General features: G+C 44.1%; 1 protein-coding gene across 2 annotated transcripts in view; it reads left to right on the forward strand.

Moving 5' to 3' along the window:
* The window catches only part of LOC141132791 (sodium- and chloride-dependent GABA transporter 1-like), a 54,250-nt gene that overhangs the window by 18,544 nt on the left and 20,324 nt on the right, over positions 1-15,382 (forward strand). For both annotated transcript variants that reach the window (XM_073621654.1, XM_073621653.1), the window contains exons 5-11: positions 485-594; positions 3,200-3,332; positions 4,779-4,913; positions 8,257-8,360; positions 9,083-9,207; positions 12,275-12,387; positions 13,053-13,184. In XM_073621654.1, coding sequence (XP_073477755.1) covers positions 485-594; positions 3,200-3,332; positions 4,779-4,913; positions 8,257-8,360; positions 9,083-9,207; positions 12,275-12,387; positions 13,053-13,184 — 852 coding nt within the window. The remainder of the gene's footprint in view (positions 1-484; positions 595-3,199; positions 3,333-4,778; positions 4,914-8,256; positions 8,361-9,082; positions 9,208-12,274; positions 12,388-13,052; positions 13,185-15,382) is intronic.

The following is a 15,382-nucleotide window of genomic DNA, read 5'->3' on the forward strand; positions in this document are numbered from 1 at the left end:
AAACTGGCGCGTTTCAAGGTTTCGTCTCTTCCTCAGAGCCCCAGAGTGGCTACTGTGGAACTTTACATTTGTAATGCGAAACTGTGGACAAAAAGCTGCTATTAATTTGATATGCTGTATTCAAGAGCACGTTTGTGAGTTTAATTCTCTGTTTTTTATACATTGATACATTTTATTGAGGATAATGCACTAGGCCAGTGCCCCCTCTGTTTATTTTTTATTTTCAGTGCATCTAGACATCCCCAGTCTTATGAGGGCAGCAAGGCAGCATCTATCCAGATTTGCCAGGACAAGAGCCTAGATAAACACCACTGTTGGGCCCACCTTCGAGCACAGGAGATATGAGTTGTGTATGTTGTGGTGAATAAAAGTGGTGAAGGATACAATATTTTATACAAAGCTGGAATATGTACTGTAGTGACATGGTTTTGTGGGACACAGAATATATTGTGTAGCTTGACTGGTACCCCTCTGCCCTTTGTAGACCCTGCCCTGGCAGAGCTGTGACAACAGCTGGAACACTGAGCGATGTTTCTCCAACTACTCGCTGAATGACACCACCAACCTGACCAGCACCGTCACTGAGTTCTGGGAGTAAGTAGCACTATTTCCAATCCATTTCACCAGGTGAGGAAATACTGAGAACTGCACACAGGAAGTTGTCCTGACCATTGTAGCTTCTATTGAAAAGAATAAAAAGGCAGCAATAGAAACACTTAAGGAGATTTCCCCTTACTTCCTGTCTTAAAGCGGAACTACGCTGCATCTGAGTACCACAAACCAAAAAAACTATTTAAAACATTTTTAATATTAAAAACAAATTCACCCATCTAGTCATCCATGTCCCCATGTTTTATTTTGCTGAGAAATTACATTATTTACATTATTAAAAACACCCCCTAGTATTTCTGGCTGTGGCCATCTTGAGTAAGGGCAGATGTTGACTGAGAGAGTGAATTTCTGCTTTAAGCTGGCCATACACTGTAAGATTTCTCTTGTTTACCCCCACAAGCTGAACAACAGAAATCTATTGATTCCCCCATTCACACTAAACATTCATGGAGGAATCTCCTGCTACTAGCATCTGCCCAGTTCTTTCCATATTTAGATCAAAGTATGTTGGGCAGGAGGGTGACAACAGTCCCCCCACAGCTAGAATTTTGTCTTGTCTGGTTCATCAGGAACCGGACAAAATTTGCTCTGTGTATGGTCAGCTTTAGTAACGTTGATGTTGTCATTGACAATGTAAGGCAATTTCTTCAAAGTGGGGAAAAGCAGGAGGGATATCTCCTCAAGACTTGATGCACACTTGGGCCAAAAATCGGCAGAAAATAGTCAGTTTGTCAGGAACCGGCCAACTTTCAGCCTGTGTGTACAGCTCCGTGTCTGACAGAGGCCGGTCTCACCGCCGGCTTCTGTCAAATGGCCATGCTGGAAAACCAGCATCCGATCTACATCCGACTGGCATTCATCGCTGGCAGGATTAAGTGCAGGATTGAGCAGTGTGCTGTATAAAGAGTGTAATGTTTAGGAGTGTGCTAGGCACAGTGTGCAAGGTTCAGCTCTTTTTCACAGACTGTCCACATCTCAATTCCACCCTTCCTGGGCTGTGACCTCTGCACCACTCTTCCTTATCCCCCACCTCTGCTCATATCTTCCTCCACAGTCCTTCTCTCTCCCCTCACCCCAAATGCTTCCTCAAATCTCACCTACAACAGTGTGAACGGCTCCGCCTTTCTCTTTCACTTACAGGGAGATAACTGGTTGGCACCTGTGCACCCGGTCACAGATGGGGACCACAGTGCTGCTCACCATGAGATGCCTCATCCCACACTGCACCTGCATCTCCATGCCATGAGTGGATCAGAAGGCTTGTGACAGTGGTGAGCGGGGAGCAGAGAATGAGAGCTGGTGGTGGTGGAATGGAGTTCTGCCACGTTCTGTCCCTGGGTGCAAGGGCCACATGAATTGACCTGGCAGGCAAGATTCAGCTCGTGGGCCTAGTGTTTGACACATGTGCTCTAGGACCAACAGTCCCTAAAGAAAAAAGAACACCCTAGCAGGGCTTCCGAAACATTTATCACCTCCCCAGCCACCTTCTGGATGCCTCATTCCAGGAATTGGCTAAGGCATGATAAATATTCACACTGATCATTTGAATCTCCCTGCCGTATAGTCTCAAAAATTCCTTCAGAGGCAGGTGGGAGGAATCAAACTCTCAGCTCAGGAAACCCTGAACAGACCAAAACAATCAATCACTGCTTCACTCACTACAGTGGAGCCAAAAACTACATTTAACCTAGCAGCCTAACTAGAGAGGGCGCTACAAGTGTATCTGAAGCCATTTTTTTTTTTATAGCATGAGTAAGGGTTAGAACTTTTGTCATGGTTTATTGCTTTTTCCTTGCTGGGGAGATTCACCCTCTCTATTTGCCTTTTGACCATTGAAATCAGTGATGAGAAAATCTAAAATTGTAAGTTTTCACCAGAAAAGAAATAGAGGAAAAGTCATCAAATAGGGACACCTGTTTTGGTGAAACCTGTCTAAGGCTGGGTTCACACTGCTGCGGTGGCAGACATCGTATGTGATTCGCAGCGCACTGCTGTTCACATCACATGCGATGTCTGTGCTGTGCGATATCAGCCATACAGATAGTATGGCTGATATCCCACCGCATTCGGTCCAAACTCGCACAGGACCCTTATTTTTGTTCGGACCAGAATCGGATCGCATGGGTGTTCACACCTATGTGATCCGATACATGTCCGAATTGTCAGTTCGCAGTGCGATATGCGGGCTGAACTGGGGGTGTCGTTAACATTGTATGACACTCCCCAGCAGTTCGCATATGGCAGTGTGAACTGCCGTGCGAGTTGGTGCGATGCGGGAACCCGCAGTAAATTCGCTGCGTTCCCGCACCGCAGCAGTGTGAACCCAGCCTAAGAGAAGATTTCCCTAACTTGGAAAGATCTATTCTAACTTCCTGTTGTTGCTTGAGAAAAGAAGTAAGGGCAAATCTCCCAAATATGACACAAACAGCAAAAAAAAGCTATTTTCAAAACTGGAAATAGCTTTGGCTTTAGATATATATTTTGATATAAAAAAGAGATATAAAAGCTTTGGCTATTGGCATGGTCCTAGTCTTAAACACAGAGATACATCCATTCCTTTTTTTTTTTTTTTGCACCTGCTATACAGGAGGAACATGCATCAGATCACAGGTGGTCTGGGTGAGCCGGGTTCTATCCGTTGGCCACTGGCGTGCACACTGGCGCTCTCCTGGGTCATGGTATACTTCTCCATCTGGAAGGGAGTAGAATGGACTGGCAAGGTACAGTACAGGGGTGACATTGTCTGAAAACTGTCAGATTTATATAAAGAGAACCTGTCTGAATAGAAATACCAAAGAGGTTTTTGCTAATCTGGTACTTAAATTTGCATACTACTGAATGTTTACATTTGGGGCCACTCATTTGTTCTCAACCACATGTAATTACATGTGGACAGCCACGAACAGCTGCAGCTGAGGGTGTCAGCCTGCCATTCTTTTGTACAGGCTGAGCACCCACAGCTAAACATGAACACCTTGCCATAGTGTAAAGTGTAAAGTTGGCTATACACTAGTAGAATTTCATTAAAACATTTTCGTTTTAAAAGTTTGTTTGATTTTTCCGATTGTCGGGTCAAATAGACATTCATTTTCGACCACAGTAATGAGAAAATTCTGAGGTGGAAGATGAAAATTTTTTCTCGAATAAATGGATTTCTAAGAGTGAATGTGGTTTTCGTTCAGAAAATGACATTCATTCCAAAATCAAATGATAAAAGCAAACAAAATCCTGCAGTACTTTTAAATTAAACTTGTCCAGTTATTGAATGTACAATTCATTTTTTTTTACAAACGTTCGAAAATCTACTACTGCTGTATAGCTAACTTAAAGTGATACCAAACACTCACTTTTTAATTGACATTGTCCCTTCTATTTCTGTATGTGGATGATGGCACTGTAATTATTTTAATAAAAAAAAATCTAAGTAAGTTTTTCCTAATCGCCATACTGCTGTCACGTGACCCATATCTTTCCCAACCTGTCTGCAGGGAAACATAAATAGGAGAAGCTTCTAGTCCTCTGCTGCTGGTCACATATTCAATATAAAAAAAAACAGCCTTTGGAATAGAGAGTAAAAATACATAAATAATTTCAATAAACTGTTTTAAACTGGCATACAAATATATATGTGAAATAAAATCTTTATTATTTTGTGGAAATAACATGGTGTGGGCGGATTTCTGCCAGTCACAGGTTGTGTTACGCCCCTCCAGCCAGAATAAGAGGGAGGTGAAGCCACCATTAATCTACATGTAATATCCTGCCTCCATTGTGTTTATCTGGTTAGTGGGCATAGAGGAGGAGGGGGGAGTGGGCTGTCATTTACCACTGTGTATATGCCCACAAGTGTGACTCTATACTCACATGGGCTGCTCAGATGTGATAGGGAGGAAATGCTTGGCATAGAAACTCACTGAAAACTGAGCATGTGCAGACCACCACACCTCACCATAGCCGCAATGAATGTGGAGATAGAAAGAAGCAGGATCAACCAGGTTATTTTCAGAATACAGAAAACAAATCTCATAGTAACTTAGTCAGTATGAACAGCATGTAATACAGCATTTATTGATATTTTTTTATGATGTCGGTCTAATGACACCATAAGGTTTGAAATGACCATTATTAGGTTTTTTTTAAGTCTCGTTTTGTGCTTTGCTCTGCAGGTGGTCTACTTCTCTGCTACCTACCCTTACTTCATGCTGGTAATACTGTTTTTCCGAGGGATCACCCTTCCTGGGGCCATGGATGGCATTCGATTCTACATCACCCCCGACTTCACCAAACTTTGTGAATCAGAGGTGGACTGCTCCGTGTCTTATAGGCGTAGTAGTTATGCCCATGAACCCACCAATACAGTTTTCCTTTTTTCTCGCAGTATTTATTTTCTAGGCATGCATAGCTGAAGTCCTCTATTTTCTCTATTTTCTATGAGAAAAGGCTTTACTTTTTTTTTTTTTTTGATAGAGTAGAAAATGGCTTTAACCCCTCCCAAGAGTCCCCCTCATCTCCTGCCTTGAAAATATATTGCAGTTTACCAATGTAGTGACTGAATTTGTTTGCTTTTTTTAGGCTTTTTTCCTTTTTTAAACCTGGTGATTCTGCCAGTAACATATTTCCTGTCCTATGGTGGCTACACTCAATCCTCCATTGTATGTATGTAGTGTAGTCACCCTTGGACAGAAGCACTGTCAAACAGTGGAGAGCGTAGTGTTAGATGAACTAGTAAATTTAGAAGGACTTTACTTAAAAGAGAACTATGGGATTCACTTTTTTCTGTGAATCATACTTACCTAGATGGATGCAGTATTGGTTTGATGCTGGATTTGTCTCCTTCTGGCTCTAACACTGACAACCGAGCAATCAAACAACGCCGACTGCTCGGTTCTCAGAGCTCCGTGAGCAGAGAGCTGGTGACTGTCAGTCATCTGCTCTCTACTCACCCCCCCCCAGAGCGCTGGACTGTGAAGGGGATGGGAGCGGCCGGCTCAGGCTCTCAATGGCTTGCTGAGGGGCTAAGCCAAGTGCCGGTCCATATGGTCACGAGCCTGGACTGGCTCTGTGATATCAGCTGACAGTGTGCTTCAGCCCGCTGTCTGCTTAAAATGGGTCACAGGAGTACAAAATGAACTGATCCACAGGAGAAGTACAGCCAAGCGAGCTTTGGCTGTCAGTGGTGGCTGGTGCTCCATTTTTTGGGGGGGTGGCAAACAAACTGATGTTACTAGGGAAGGGGAGGCTCAGTACTACTATGTTAATGCAAGTGACAGATTGCATCATGTATGTCACTTTTTGTTTTGCCCATGTTTCTCTTTAGCTCTGGTTCACTCTGATACAATTTCAGATGAGTTCCAGAACACATTGATTCACATGGCAAGTGAAAAAAACATGTATTTCTATAGAGTCTCTTCACACATATGCAGTGCAAACGCAATGCGATTTCAAAAAGGGTCCCATGTGTGCTTGTTGCGCTGCGATTCTGAGCTCCATGTAATTAAATGTAAAGTGTACTGAAAAGCATAGGTGTTCAAATCCAGTGTCCCCAGTGCATTTTCTAGTGCACAGTGCTGTGTTTCCATGGGCCTTTCCAGAGAGAGAGAGAGAGAATCACAGCCTCATCCAAATCACATTGCAAACGCATTGTATATGCTGCTGAACTCGCATGAAGTGGCACTGGCTGTGATCCTTCAAATTGCACTACAAAACTCACTAAAAACTCGTCACATTAGTGTGAACCTAGCCTTAATTATACTTTAGATATCTGTTTGCTTCTGAGTTATGTTAACCGTTCCTGTACCCCACTAGTCTGATATTACAATATGCTTGTTGCTAGCCCTGAAGAAGGGAAACCAAATGGCCTAAACGTGTTGGTATATTTAAAAAACTGGTCATTTTGAAATTTTACTGCCTACTGTGCTTATGTGATGGATTCTGACATTGCTTTCATAAGAAATTAAAGTTCATGACTTCTACACTACAAGTCTCTGTCACTCTATACCAGGGGCCTCAAACTCACGGCCCTCCAGCTGTTGGGGAACTACTAAGTCCCATCAGGCCTCTGTCTGTGGGAGTCATGCTTGTAACTGTCAGCCTTGCAATGCCTCATGGGACTTGTAGTTCTGTGACAGCTGGAGGGCCGCCAGTTTTAGACGCCTGCTCTATACTGTTAATCAAGAAGCCTGTAATTTTTGTCACTTCTCATTTCTTGCATCAATGAAAATATGACAGGGGTTCCAATCCTACCCACTCCAACCAAAACAAAAAAAAATAAAAATACAAATACAAATTCAGGTCTACACACTTCTTATTAAGCCTCAAGAAAAAAAAACACATGTATATTGGCCTAAAAGGTTACTGAAATGTCTAACTGATAAGCACTGAAACAGATAGCAATCCAGCAGCATCTGCTAGTAACTTCCCAGAAGTAATAAATGAATTATAAGCAACCACTGTAGGCTCAGTCTTTTTGGCAGAGGAAACCTCTCAGGGTGTCAGTGGATTGTTTCAGGTCATACTAAGACTGCTTCTTATATTTGTAATGCAAAGACAGGAATTTGAGACCTGACACAGCCAGGGCCGGTGCAAGGATTTTAGTCTATTTGGGAGAAGGTGCATTCGCACAATCGCTGTTTTCATATGTAGGTTCCCTCAACGCACGCATTTTTTGCAGGTGTGGGTTTTTTTATTTTTTTTTCTATGTCTCCCTATGAACTTAAAACATTTTTCCTTTAATTTTTATTTATTTTTACATATAGCCCCCTATGTGATTGCATATAGGTGACAGGTTCTCTTTATGGAGACACCCAGGGTCTATTAGATCCTGGATGTCTCCTTTCTGATCAACTGCAGCTGATGGAACACAGACCATGTTCCATCAGCTGCTTCCCCCCAGCACTGATCCCGGAGAATGACAGCTCCAGGTAGTGACATCATACATGTCACTTCTTGGTCTGTGTACAGGAGGGAGGCTGAGCAGATGGAGCTCCTGCCGCCCTTCCCAGCGACAACCGACCATGACAGCATCAGGCCCGCAGGTGGGACAGTGGCCTGACTGTCATCGTACTACCCATAAAGGGGGTCTGTCACCTACTTACATTACAACTTTTTAGCAATTCCAGTCTCTTTTGTCCCTGTTCACACTGATGCAAATTCTATGCAGATTAGATCTGATCCGAAAGGCGTAGATTTGCATGTCGTCTGAAAAAACATCAATTGTTATGAAAACCATTCACATCTATGCAGTGTGATTCTGGACTAGTTAAAAAAAGGGTCCTGTGCGAGTTTAGAGCAGATTCGGTGCAAATTTTATCTCCAGCTATGCCAAATCTCCTCAGAAATCACATTCATTCACATTAGAATCGAACATGTCACCACAGAAATTGCACTGTGAAATCACATCAGATCCACATTGCATCAGTGTGAACTGAGACTTCCAATTGCAAAGATAATTGAATGGATCAAAATAATCTATGGGCATCATATCGATATTTGGTTGCCTTGATCCATGTGATCATTTTTGTGATGGAAAGTCTGTTAAGAGTGGCTGAAAGTGGTAGACAATTAATTAGACTGTGTATAGGCAGTATGAGAGCTGGTCAGAGAAACTATAAATGGATTAGCATGAACATCTGGTCTCTGTTATAGGTCTGGATGGATGCGGCAACACAGATCTTCTTCTCCTATGGCCTTGGTCTGGGATCTCTGATTGCTCTGGGAAGCTACAATTCCTTCCACAACAATGTATATAGGTACATGCAGGATCCATGTGCTTGTTCAATTTGTGCAATTTTGTACTCTGCCAAGAGAGGTTGCCTTGGCTCACCTCTATTTAAAAAAGCTAGGTGCCTGGATATCTCTGGCTTAAATGCTTTCTTCAGATGTGTTCTGACCTCTGACCTGCCTCTGATCTCTTTCCAAATCTTCTGATCTCCTTCTGACTTGCTTCTGACATCCATTTGTCTCCCTTTTGATCTGCATTTGACCTGCTTTTAAGCCGTGATTGCGCACCTATTGACTTTTATGGGGAAAAAAGCCATTCCGAAGCAAAAAAATACCTGTGAACACAAGGCCTTTAAGTAGCCTTGGCACTGGGTGTCAGACAAAAACTTACATTTCAGAGCAGACCTGGGAACAGATCAGATTAATTAACATTAGAATCCATTGACCCGGGCACCCACAGAATGTGAATTTCACCTTTTTTTCATAAGCCATGTTCAAAACCATCCCCAGCACCCCCTGCAGTTCAGCAATCTCTTTACTTGGTGCTTCACACTGCATTGTGGGATGTACTGGGACCATTCCCTAGTGTGACCCTTATTTCTTTACCTGTGACCACATGAGATAAAACAGTTAACACAACCTCTCAGCACTCTGTGAGGACTGATCTTTGAAAGACTGCTTTGCATATTGAGGGGTCACCATCCATTCACAGCCACAGCCTTAAACACCACTTTTTTTTTCTCTTCCACAGAGATTCCATCATCGTCTGTGTCATTAATTCTTCCACCAGCATGTTTGCCGGCATTGTCATTTTCTCTATTGTTGGCTTCATGGCGAACATCACCAAAAGACCCATCCAGGAGTTGGCGGCTTCTGGTAGGTGCTTCTAATTCTGGCACTGTTAAAGGGACTTCCTTAGATCTTGGTGGGCTGCAGCCATGGAAGGAGTGGAGCTTTGCACAGAAGTGGGCCATAGATACCACACCCAGATAGGTGGATGGGAGCAGGGGAAGATAAGGTGGTGATTCTGATCTGGAACAATCATGCAGTTAGAAAAGTCAGAGTGAACTCAGAACTTCTTGGCATACATGTATCAGATCAGTGAAGCCCTTGGATCAACAATAACAGCAGGGAAATTAGATTTTTAAAGGTTCAGCAATGGTACCCTACATATTATATAAATATTTCATACTCCATATTTCCATGAAGCACATGACACTCCAGGCTTCTTTTCACGTTTACCAGTTTATTCTAAGCTGCTCTGTTTTGCCTAGATCTCATTAGCAGAAACCAATGTACACACAGAGCTAAAAGAGTCAGAACAATGACTCATCCTCTACCCTCCACCCTCTCTGCCTGTAGATATACTGAATGGATTTTCAATCAGAGAGAGACCATGTGAGGGCAAACATCTTCTGCTCTGATCTGCTCTCACTTTAGAAAACCAAGAATTGTATGCAGATCCCGTGTGGTGGTTGCTCCTTATATTTCTAAAACAAAGATTTATTAGAGATAACAAAACAATTATCAAAAACATCAGTTTAGAAATGTAAAATCTGTAAATTGAATTAAAAAAACTGTGCCAAAACCATAACTGTTTCCTTTAAAAGAGAGGTTTTGGTTATAATTTGTTTTATTCTGTTGATTTACTTCAGTTTTACTTGAATTTAAGATAGACTCTAGGCAGAAATAAAGGCAAATGTGCTCGGTAATCACTAATACATCATTAAATGTTATGGCTAGATATAGACGCGCCTCTAAATCTGCCACTCCTCTGAAGAGAGATCTGTCAGATCTGTGTGATCTATTTCAAAGGGGTGTAGCGCTGCCCTCATGAGGGCCGCTGATAGAATCTAGACCCCACTGGTTGCTCCGACTCTGCAAGTCCTCCGACCCCCTAGGTTCAGCCAATTTGTTACCGACTGTCACCGATAAGAAACTTACATAATGCCAGTGAAACAGTTCAAGTTTGTTTACTGTAGTAAAAGGGACACACAAAATGCATAACATAACACTGTAGACCAAAAAGGTATTTTATCTGAACAATATAACATTATTTATGATTTGCTCTTTGGTAATTTAGAACCCTTCAGAAGTAAAGAAAGAATACAAAGTAGGCAGCATGACCCAAATTCAGTCCAGTGGTTCTCAACTCCAGTCCTCAGGACCCACCAACAGGCCAGGTTTGCAAGATAGCTGAAATACATCACAGGTGATATCACTTGCTGCTCAGTGATTGCAGTACTCTAGTCTGCAACTCCCCAAGGTAATACTTAAAATCTGGCCTGTTGGTGGGTCCCGAGGACTGGAGTTGAGAACCACTGAGTTAAACCTTATTTCTGTTACAATAACCTATGTGAACAGGTTGGCAGAAGGGTAGGGAACTGACACTCTGTTTTCTATGTCAGGTTTGCTCCCTTCTATTTCCTCAACCCACAGGCCAGTTCATCAACACAACATGACAAACATTATTCAAACTATAATGTTTAAAGTGGTTGGCTCCTTTAAATAGAGTTCCAGGAAAAGTAAGAGCAGGCTCTTTGTGCTAAAAACACCCTTAGTGACTTTAAGCAAATCAGGAGAGGATAAAAAGGGTTTAAATATTACTCAGTGAAATCCAGCAATCTTCAGCTAGTTTTGAAGTATTATGAATAGGGTGGCCCTTGATGGTATGGTAGAGCAAATTTAGTGGATCTGTGGTTTATCCTTGCTTTACTTCAAACTCTTCCTATATTATTGTATCCAATAAGATTACAGGTAATAGAAACGTAAATAGGGCACAGATGTCTGCATACAGTGTTCAGTGAAAAGAATTAACTGGCTTTACTAGTACTACAAGTAATGGGAAGTTGGGCTGAGTAAGTGATGTCTATATGTAGTGTCTTAAAAAACTAAATGGGCAAATGCACTGGTAACTGTATGGATGATAAGGATGACTCCTTCAGGAACTCCCTCTGGATCCTGGCTCTGGGAATGGCGTCTGACCTCCGTCACACCCCGCAGCGGCCTACCCGGATCTGAAGTGCAGGCATTGCTGGAGGACCCGGATCAGCCTCTGGTCCGCTGGAAATGGGAAGCAATGCTGTCTGCAGGTGTCCCTCTGGATGCAGGGGTGAAGCTACCTTCTGTACAGGCCATGATTCAGCAGCAGCTCTCACTGACACAGAGCTCCTGCTAGTAGATCCAAGCCGGCATCCCAAGAGAGCAAACTAGGCCCCATTCACCCTTTTTATATCCTCTCCCAGCATTCTGTTCTCCTCTCCTCAGCAATCTGGTAGTGGTAGTTACGATTAGTCCCGCTGTGATGGAAACCAGGGTATTCTGAACTACACATCCCATGATACTTTGCTCTGCTCTAAGTTTTGTCTCAAAGGAAATGACACATGAAGTCCAAGCCAACACTGGCTACAGGGGATTGACTGGCAGAGAGGGGACAACATGATCATGGCATGTAAACACCTCCATCTGCTACCATTGCAGTTGAGTTGGGAGCACTAAAAATGCAGCTCAACCGTACATTTTTGTGCCCCCCGCACATCTTAACTTAGCCCTAAATGGAAGCTGTGTAAGAACTTGAATGTGACCTGCTCATGCCAACCACCCCAGTGCCTATACAGCAGGGCTTGAGTGTGAGAGGAAGAAGCAGTACAAGGAGCCAATTAGATTATGTGCTGACAAGAACATTGATAGGGTGAAATACACAGTGAGAGAGAAATGAGCTCATTGCTACGCTGCTTCTACTTTCACTGTCCAGTCATAGGCTCTGGTGGGTCCAGGACAACCTGGGCTTAGTGGGTTGAATGATACTGGCCAAATCTCTGGAATATAGGTTGATTATTGCAGCAAAAACTGTCTTTATTTTATTTTTATTGGCCATTGATTTTTATCTTGTAATTTTTGGCTGGATTTCTGCTATATTTGCTTTTCTATCTGCTGGTTACAGGACCTGGTCTGGCCTTCCTGGCCTATCCGCAAGCTGTCACTCAACTCCCTATGTCTCCAGTCTGGTCAGTCCTCTTCTTCTCCATGCTGGTCATGTTGGGATTGGACAGTCAGGTAAGAAGATTTCTCATCTTGATGGCAGTACACAGTTACTTCCCTGAACTTGGAGATTTGACTTTGAAGATTTTGACATTTTTATGCCCTAACAATTATCATTTTCAATACATGGTCAACTCTATTCCTTTTTTTGGGAATATCCTATTTTTTTGTACAAATGATAGTATCCTATTTAGTTATTATCATTTGTTGTATACTGATTCTTTTTAATAAAAATAAAATGTATTTTATTTTAGGTTAAACAGTGTTATTTGCTTTCCAATGGTACTTTAGGGTTCGTTTATCAGATGCAGTCAAAGGCGGTTTTAACGCAATACAAATGCATATGCAAGAAAAATGTATATATATCAATGAGCCTAGAGTACACCCAGGGCTGGGACAAGGGGTGGGCAGGAGGGACGGCTGCCTTGGGCGCAATGGTTTACTGTAGGGGTGGGGGCGTCTTCCTTCTGTTACAAGGTTGACAGGAGTAGTGGTAGCAGCAGTGATTTTGACAAGGGAGTGACTGCTGGGCGTAGGATTCCCTAAGTTTGCACATCATGAATGGGGGGGTAGAAAAGTACAGCATGCTACATTGTTCACCCATAAACGTAGCAGAACGCACATGAAGGTGGTGTGTTTATTGTGTAACTCACCCAAAACGTTTTTTTTTCAATTTAAAGTTCTGCACTGTGGAAGGTTTTATCACCGCACTGGTTGACGAATATCCACAACTTCTGAGGAGCAGGAAAAAGATCTTCATTGCAGCTGTATGCGTTGTTTCCTACATTATTGGCCTCTCCAATATTACGCAGGTACACACTGAACAGGATCAGTGCCAACCAATAACCAGATATAAGTGTGAGTTTTCAATTATCACGAGAAAGATGAAGGGTTACACAGATATATTGTCTGTGAGGGTATCAGGCAGTAGAGAACACGTTAAAACATACATGTATAGCATTGATCCACAGTGTTCATAAACCATCAACAATAAAGTTCAAAAAATGAATCTCATATATTAATTATATACATAAATAGCCTTAAACTTGTAGTAATCAAGATGGCATTATTGGAATCAGTAATTATTCCTGTAGCGCCCCCCTGAGTCTTCTGGGGGCAAGGAGGTACCTCCAGAGGCAGGGATCGAGCTTACATTCACTCCAGGGCTGAGTCCATAGCTATAATGGGAAGTTAGAACAGAATTTGGGCGCCAGTCACTTTAGATATTTTTCAATGCTTTAATAAGGAACTTGAAGATAGTGATAGGAGAGAGGGTTATGCCCTGTACACACGAGCGGACTTTTCGACCGGACTGGTCCAACGGAACGAATCCGTCGGACAATCCGACCTTGTGCGGGCTTCATCGGACTTCCGACGGACCTTTTCGGTCGAAAATCCGACGGACTTTAGATTTGAAACATGTTTCAAATCTTCCAACCGGAACTCTGCCGGACCCAGTTCCTATCGGGAAGCCCATTCGTCTGTATGCTGGTCCGATCCGACAGACCAAATATGACACAAGGGCAGCTACAGCACCTGCCCGCGAAAATGTTTCCAGCGCGATCCTATCGCGATCCTACAGGGTACTAAACATCTCGCGCTTGCTGCAATAGGAAAAACACATTTTCCTATTGCAGCGAGCGCGAGAAAGAAGCGACAATGTCCCTTAGGTCTGGTATGGGTTTTAAGGGGAACTCCCTACGCTGAAAAAACAGCGTGGGGTTCCCCCCAAAATCCATACCAGACCCTTATCCGAGCACGCAGCCCGGTCAGTCAGGAAAGGGGGTAGGGACGAGCTAGCGCCCCCCCTCCTGAACCGTACCAGGCCGCATGCCCTCAACATGGGGGGTGGGTGCTTTGGGGAAGGGGGGTGCCCAGCGGCCCCCCCACCCCAAAGCACCTTGTCCCCATGTTGATGAGGACAAGGGCCTCTTCCCAACAACCCTGGCCGTTGGTTGTCAGGGTCTGCGGGCGTGGGGCTTATCGGAATCCAGGAGCCCCCTTTAATAAGGGGGCCACCAGATCCTTGCCCCCTGCTCTATGTGAATGAGTATGGGGTACATCGTACCCCTACCCATTCCCCTGGGGGGAAAAAAGGTGTCAATAAAAAACACACTAGACAGGTTTTTAAAGTAATTTATTAGGCAGCTCCGGGACTCTTCTTCGGGGGTCTCTTCCGACTTCTCTGCTCTCTCCGGCCTCTTCTCTCAGTGTCCGGTTCTTCTCCCGCTCTCCGGCCTCTTCTCCACTCTCCGGTTCTTCTCTCGCTCTCCGGTTCTTCTGCCGGGCTCTTCCGCTATCTTCTGCTCTTTTGCCACTCTCTTGCTAGCGGTGGTCTGGTCTTCTCCATCGTCTTCTTCCCTCTTCTCTTCTTCCGATGTTGACACAACGCTCTCTCCCGCTGTAATGCTGTGTTCACGGTGCGCAATGACTTATATAGGCATGGGGCGTGGTCACCGGGTGATGTCACCCGGTGACCCCACCCCTTATGACGTCACAGTCCCGGGGCATGCTGGGACTGTGCCGTCATAAGGGGCGTGGTCACCACCCGTGACCACGCCCCATGCCTATATAAGTCGTTACGCACCATGAACACAGCATTACAGCGGGAGAGAGCGTCATGTCAACATTGGAAGAAGAGAAGAGGGAAGAAGACGACGGAGAAGAACGGGCCAACGCTAGCAAGAGAGCGGCAAAAGAGCAGAAGATAGCGGAGGAGACCGGCAGAAGAACTGGAGAGCGGGAGAAGAACCGGACACCGGGAGAAGAGGCCGGAGAGAGCGGAGAAGTCGAAAGAGACCCCTGAAGTCGGAAGAAGTACGATGTACCCCATACTCATTCACATAGGGCAGTGGGCCGGGATCTGGGGGCCCCCTTATTAAAGGGGGCTCCCGGATTCCGATAAGCCCCCCTCCCGCAGACCCCGACAACCAATGGCCAGGGTTGTCGGGAAGGGGCCCTTGTCCTCATCAACATGGGGACAAGGTGCTTTGGGGTGGGGGGGGCTGCA

This window comes from Aquarana catesbeiana, linkage group LG03 (genome assembly GCF_042186555.1).
Source record: "Aquarana catesbeiana isolate 2022-GZ linkage group LG03, ASM4218655v1, whole genome shotgun sequence".
Taxonomy (NCBI): Eukaryota; Metazoa; Chordata; class Amphibia; order Anura; family Ranidae; genus Aquarana; species Aquarana catesbeiana.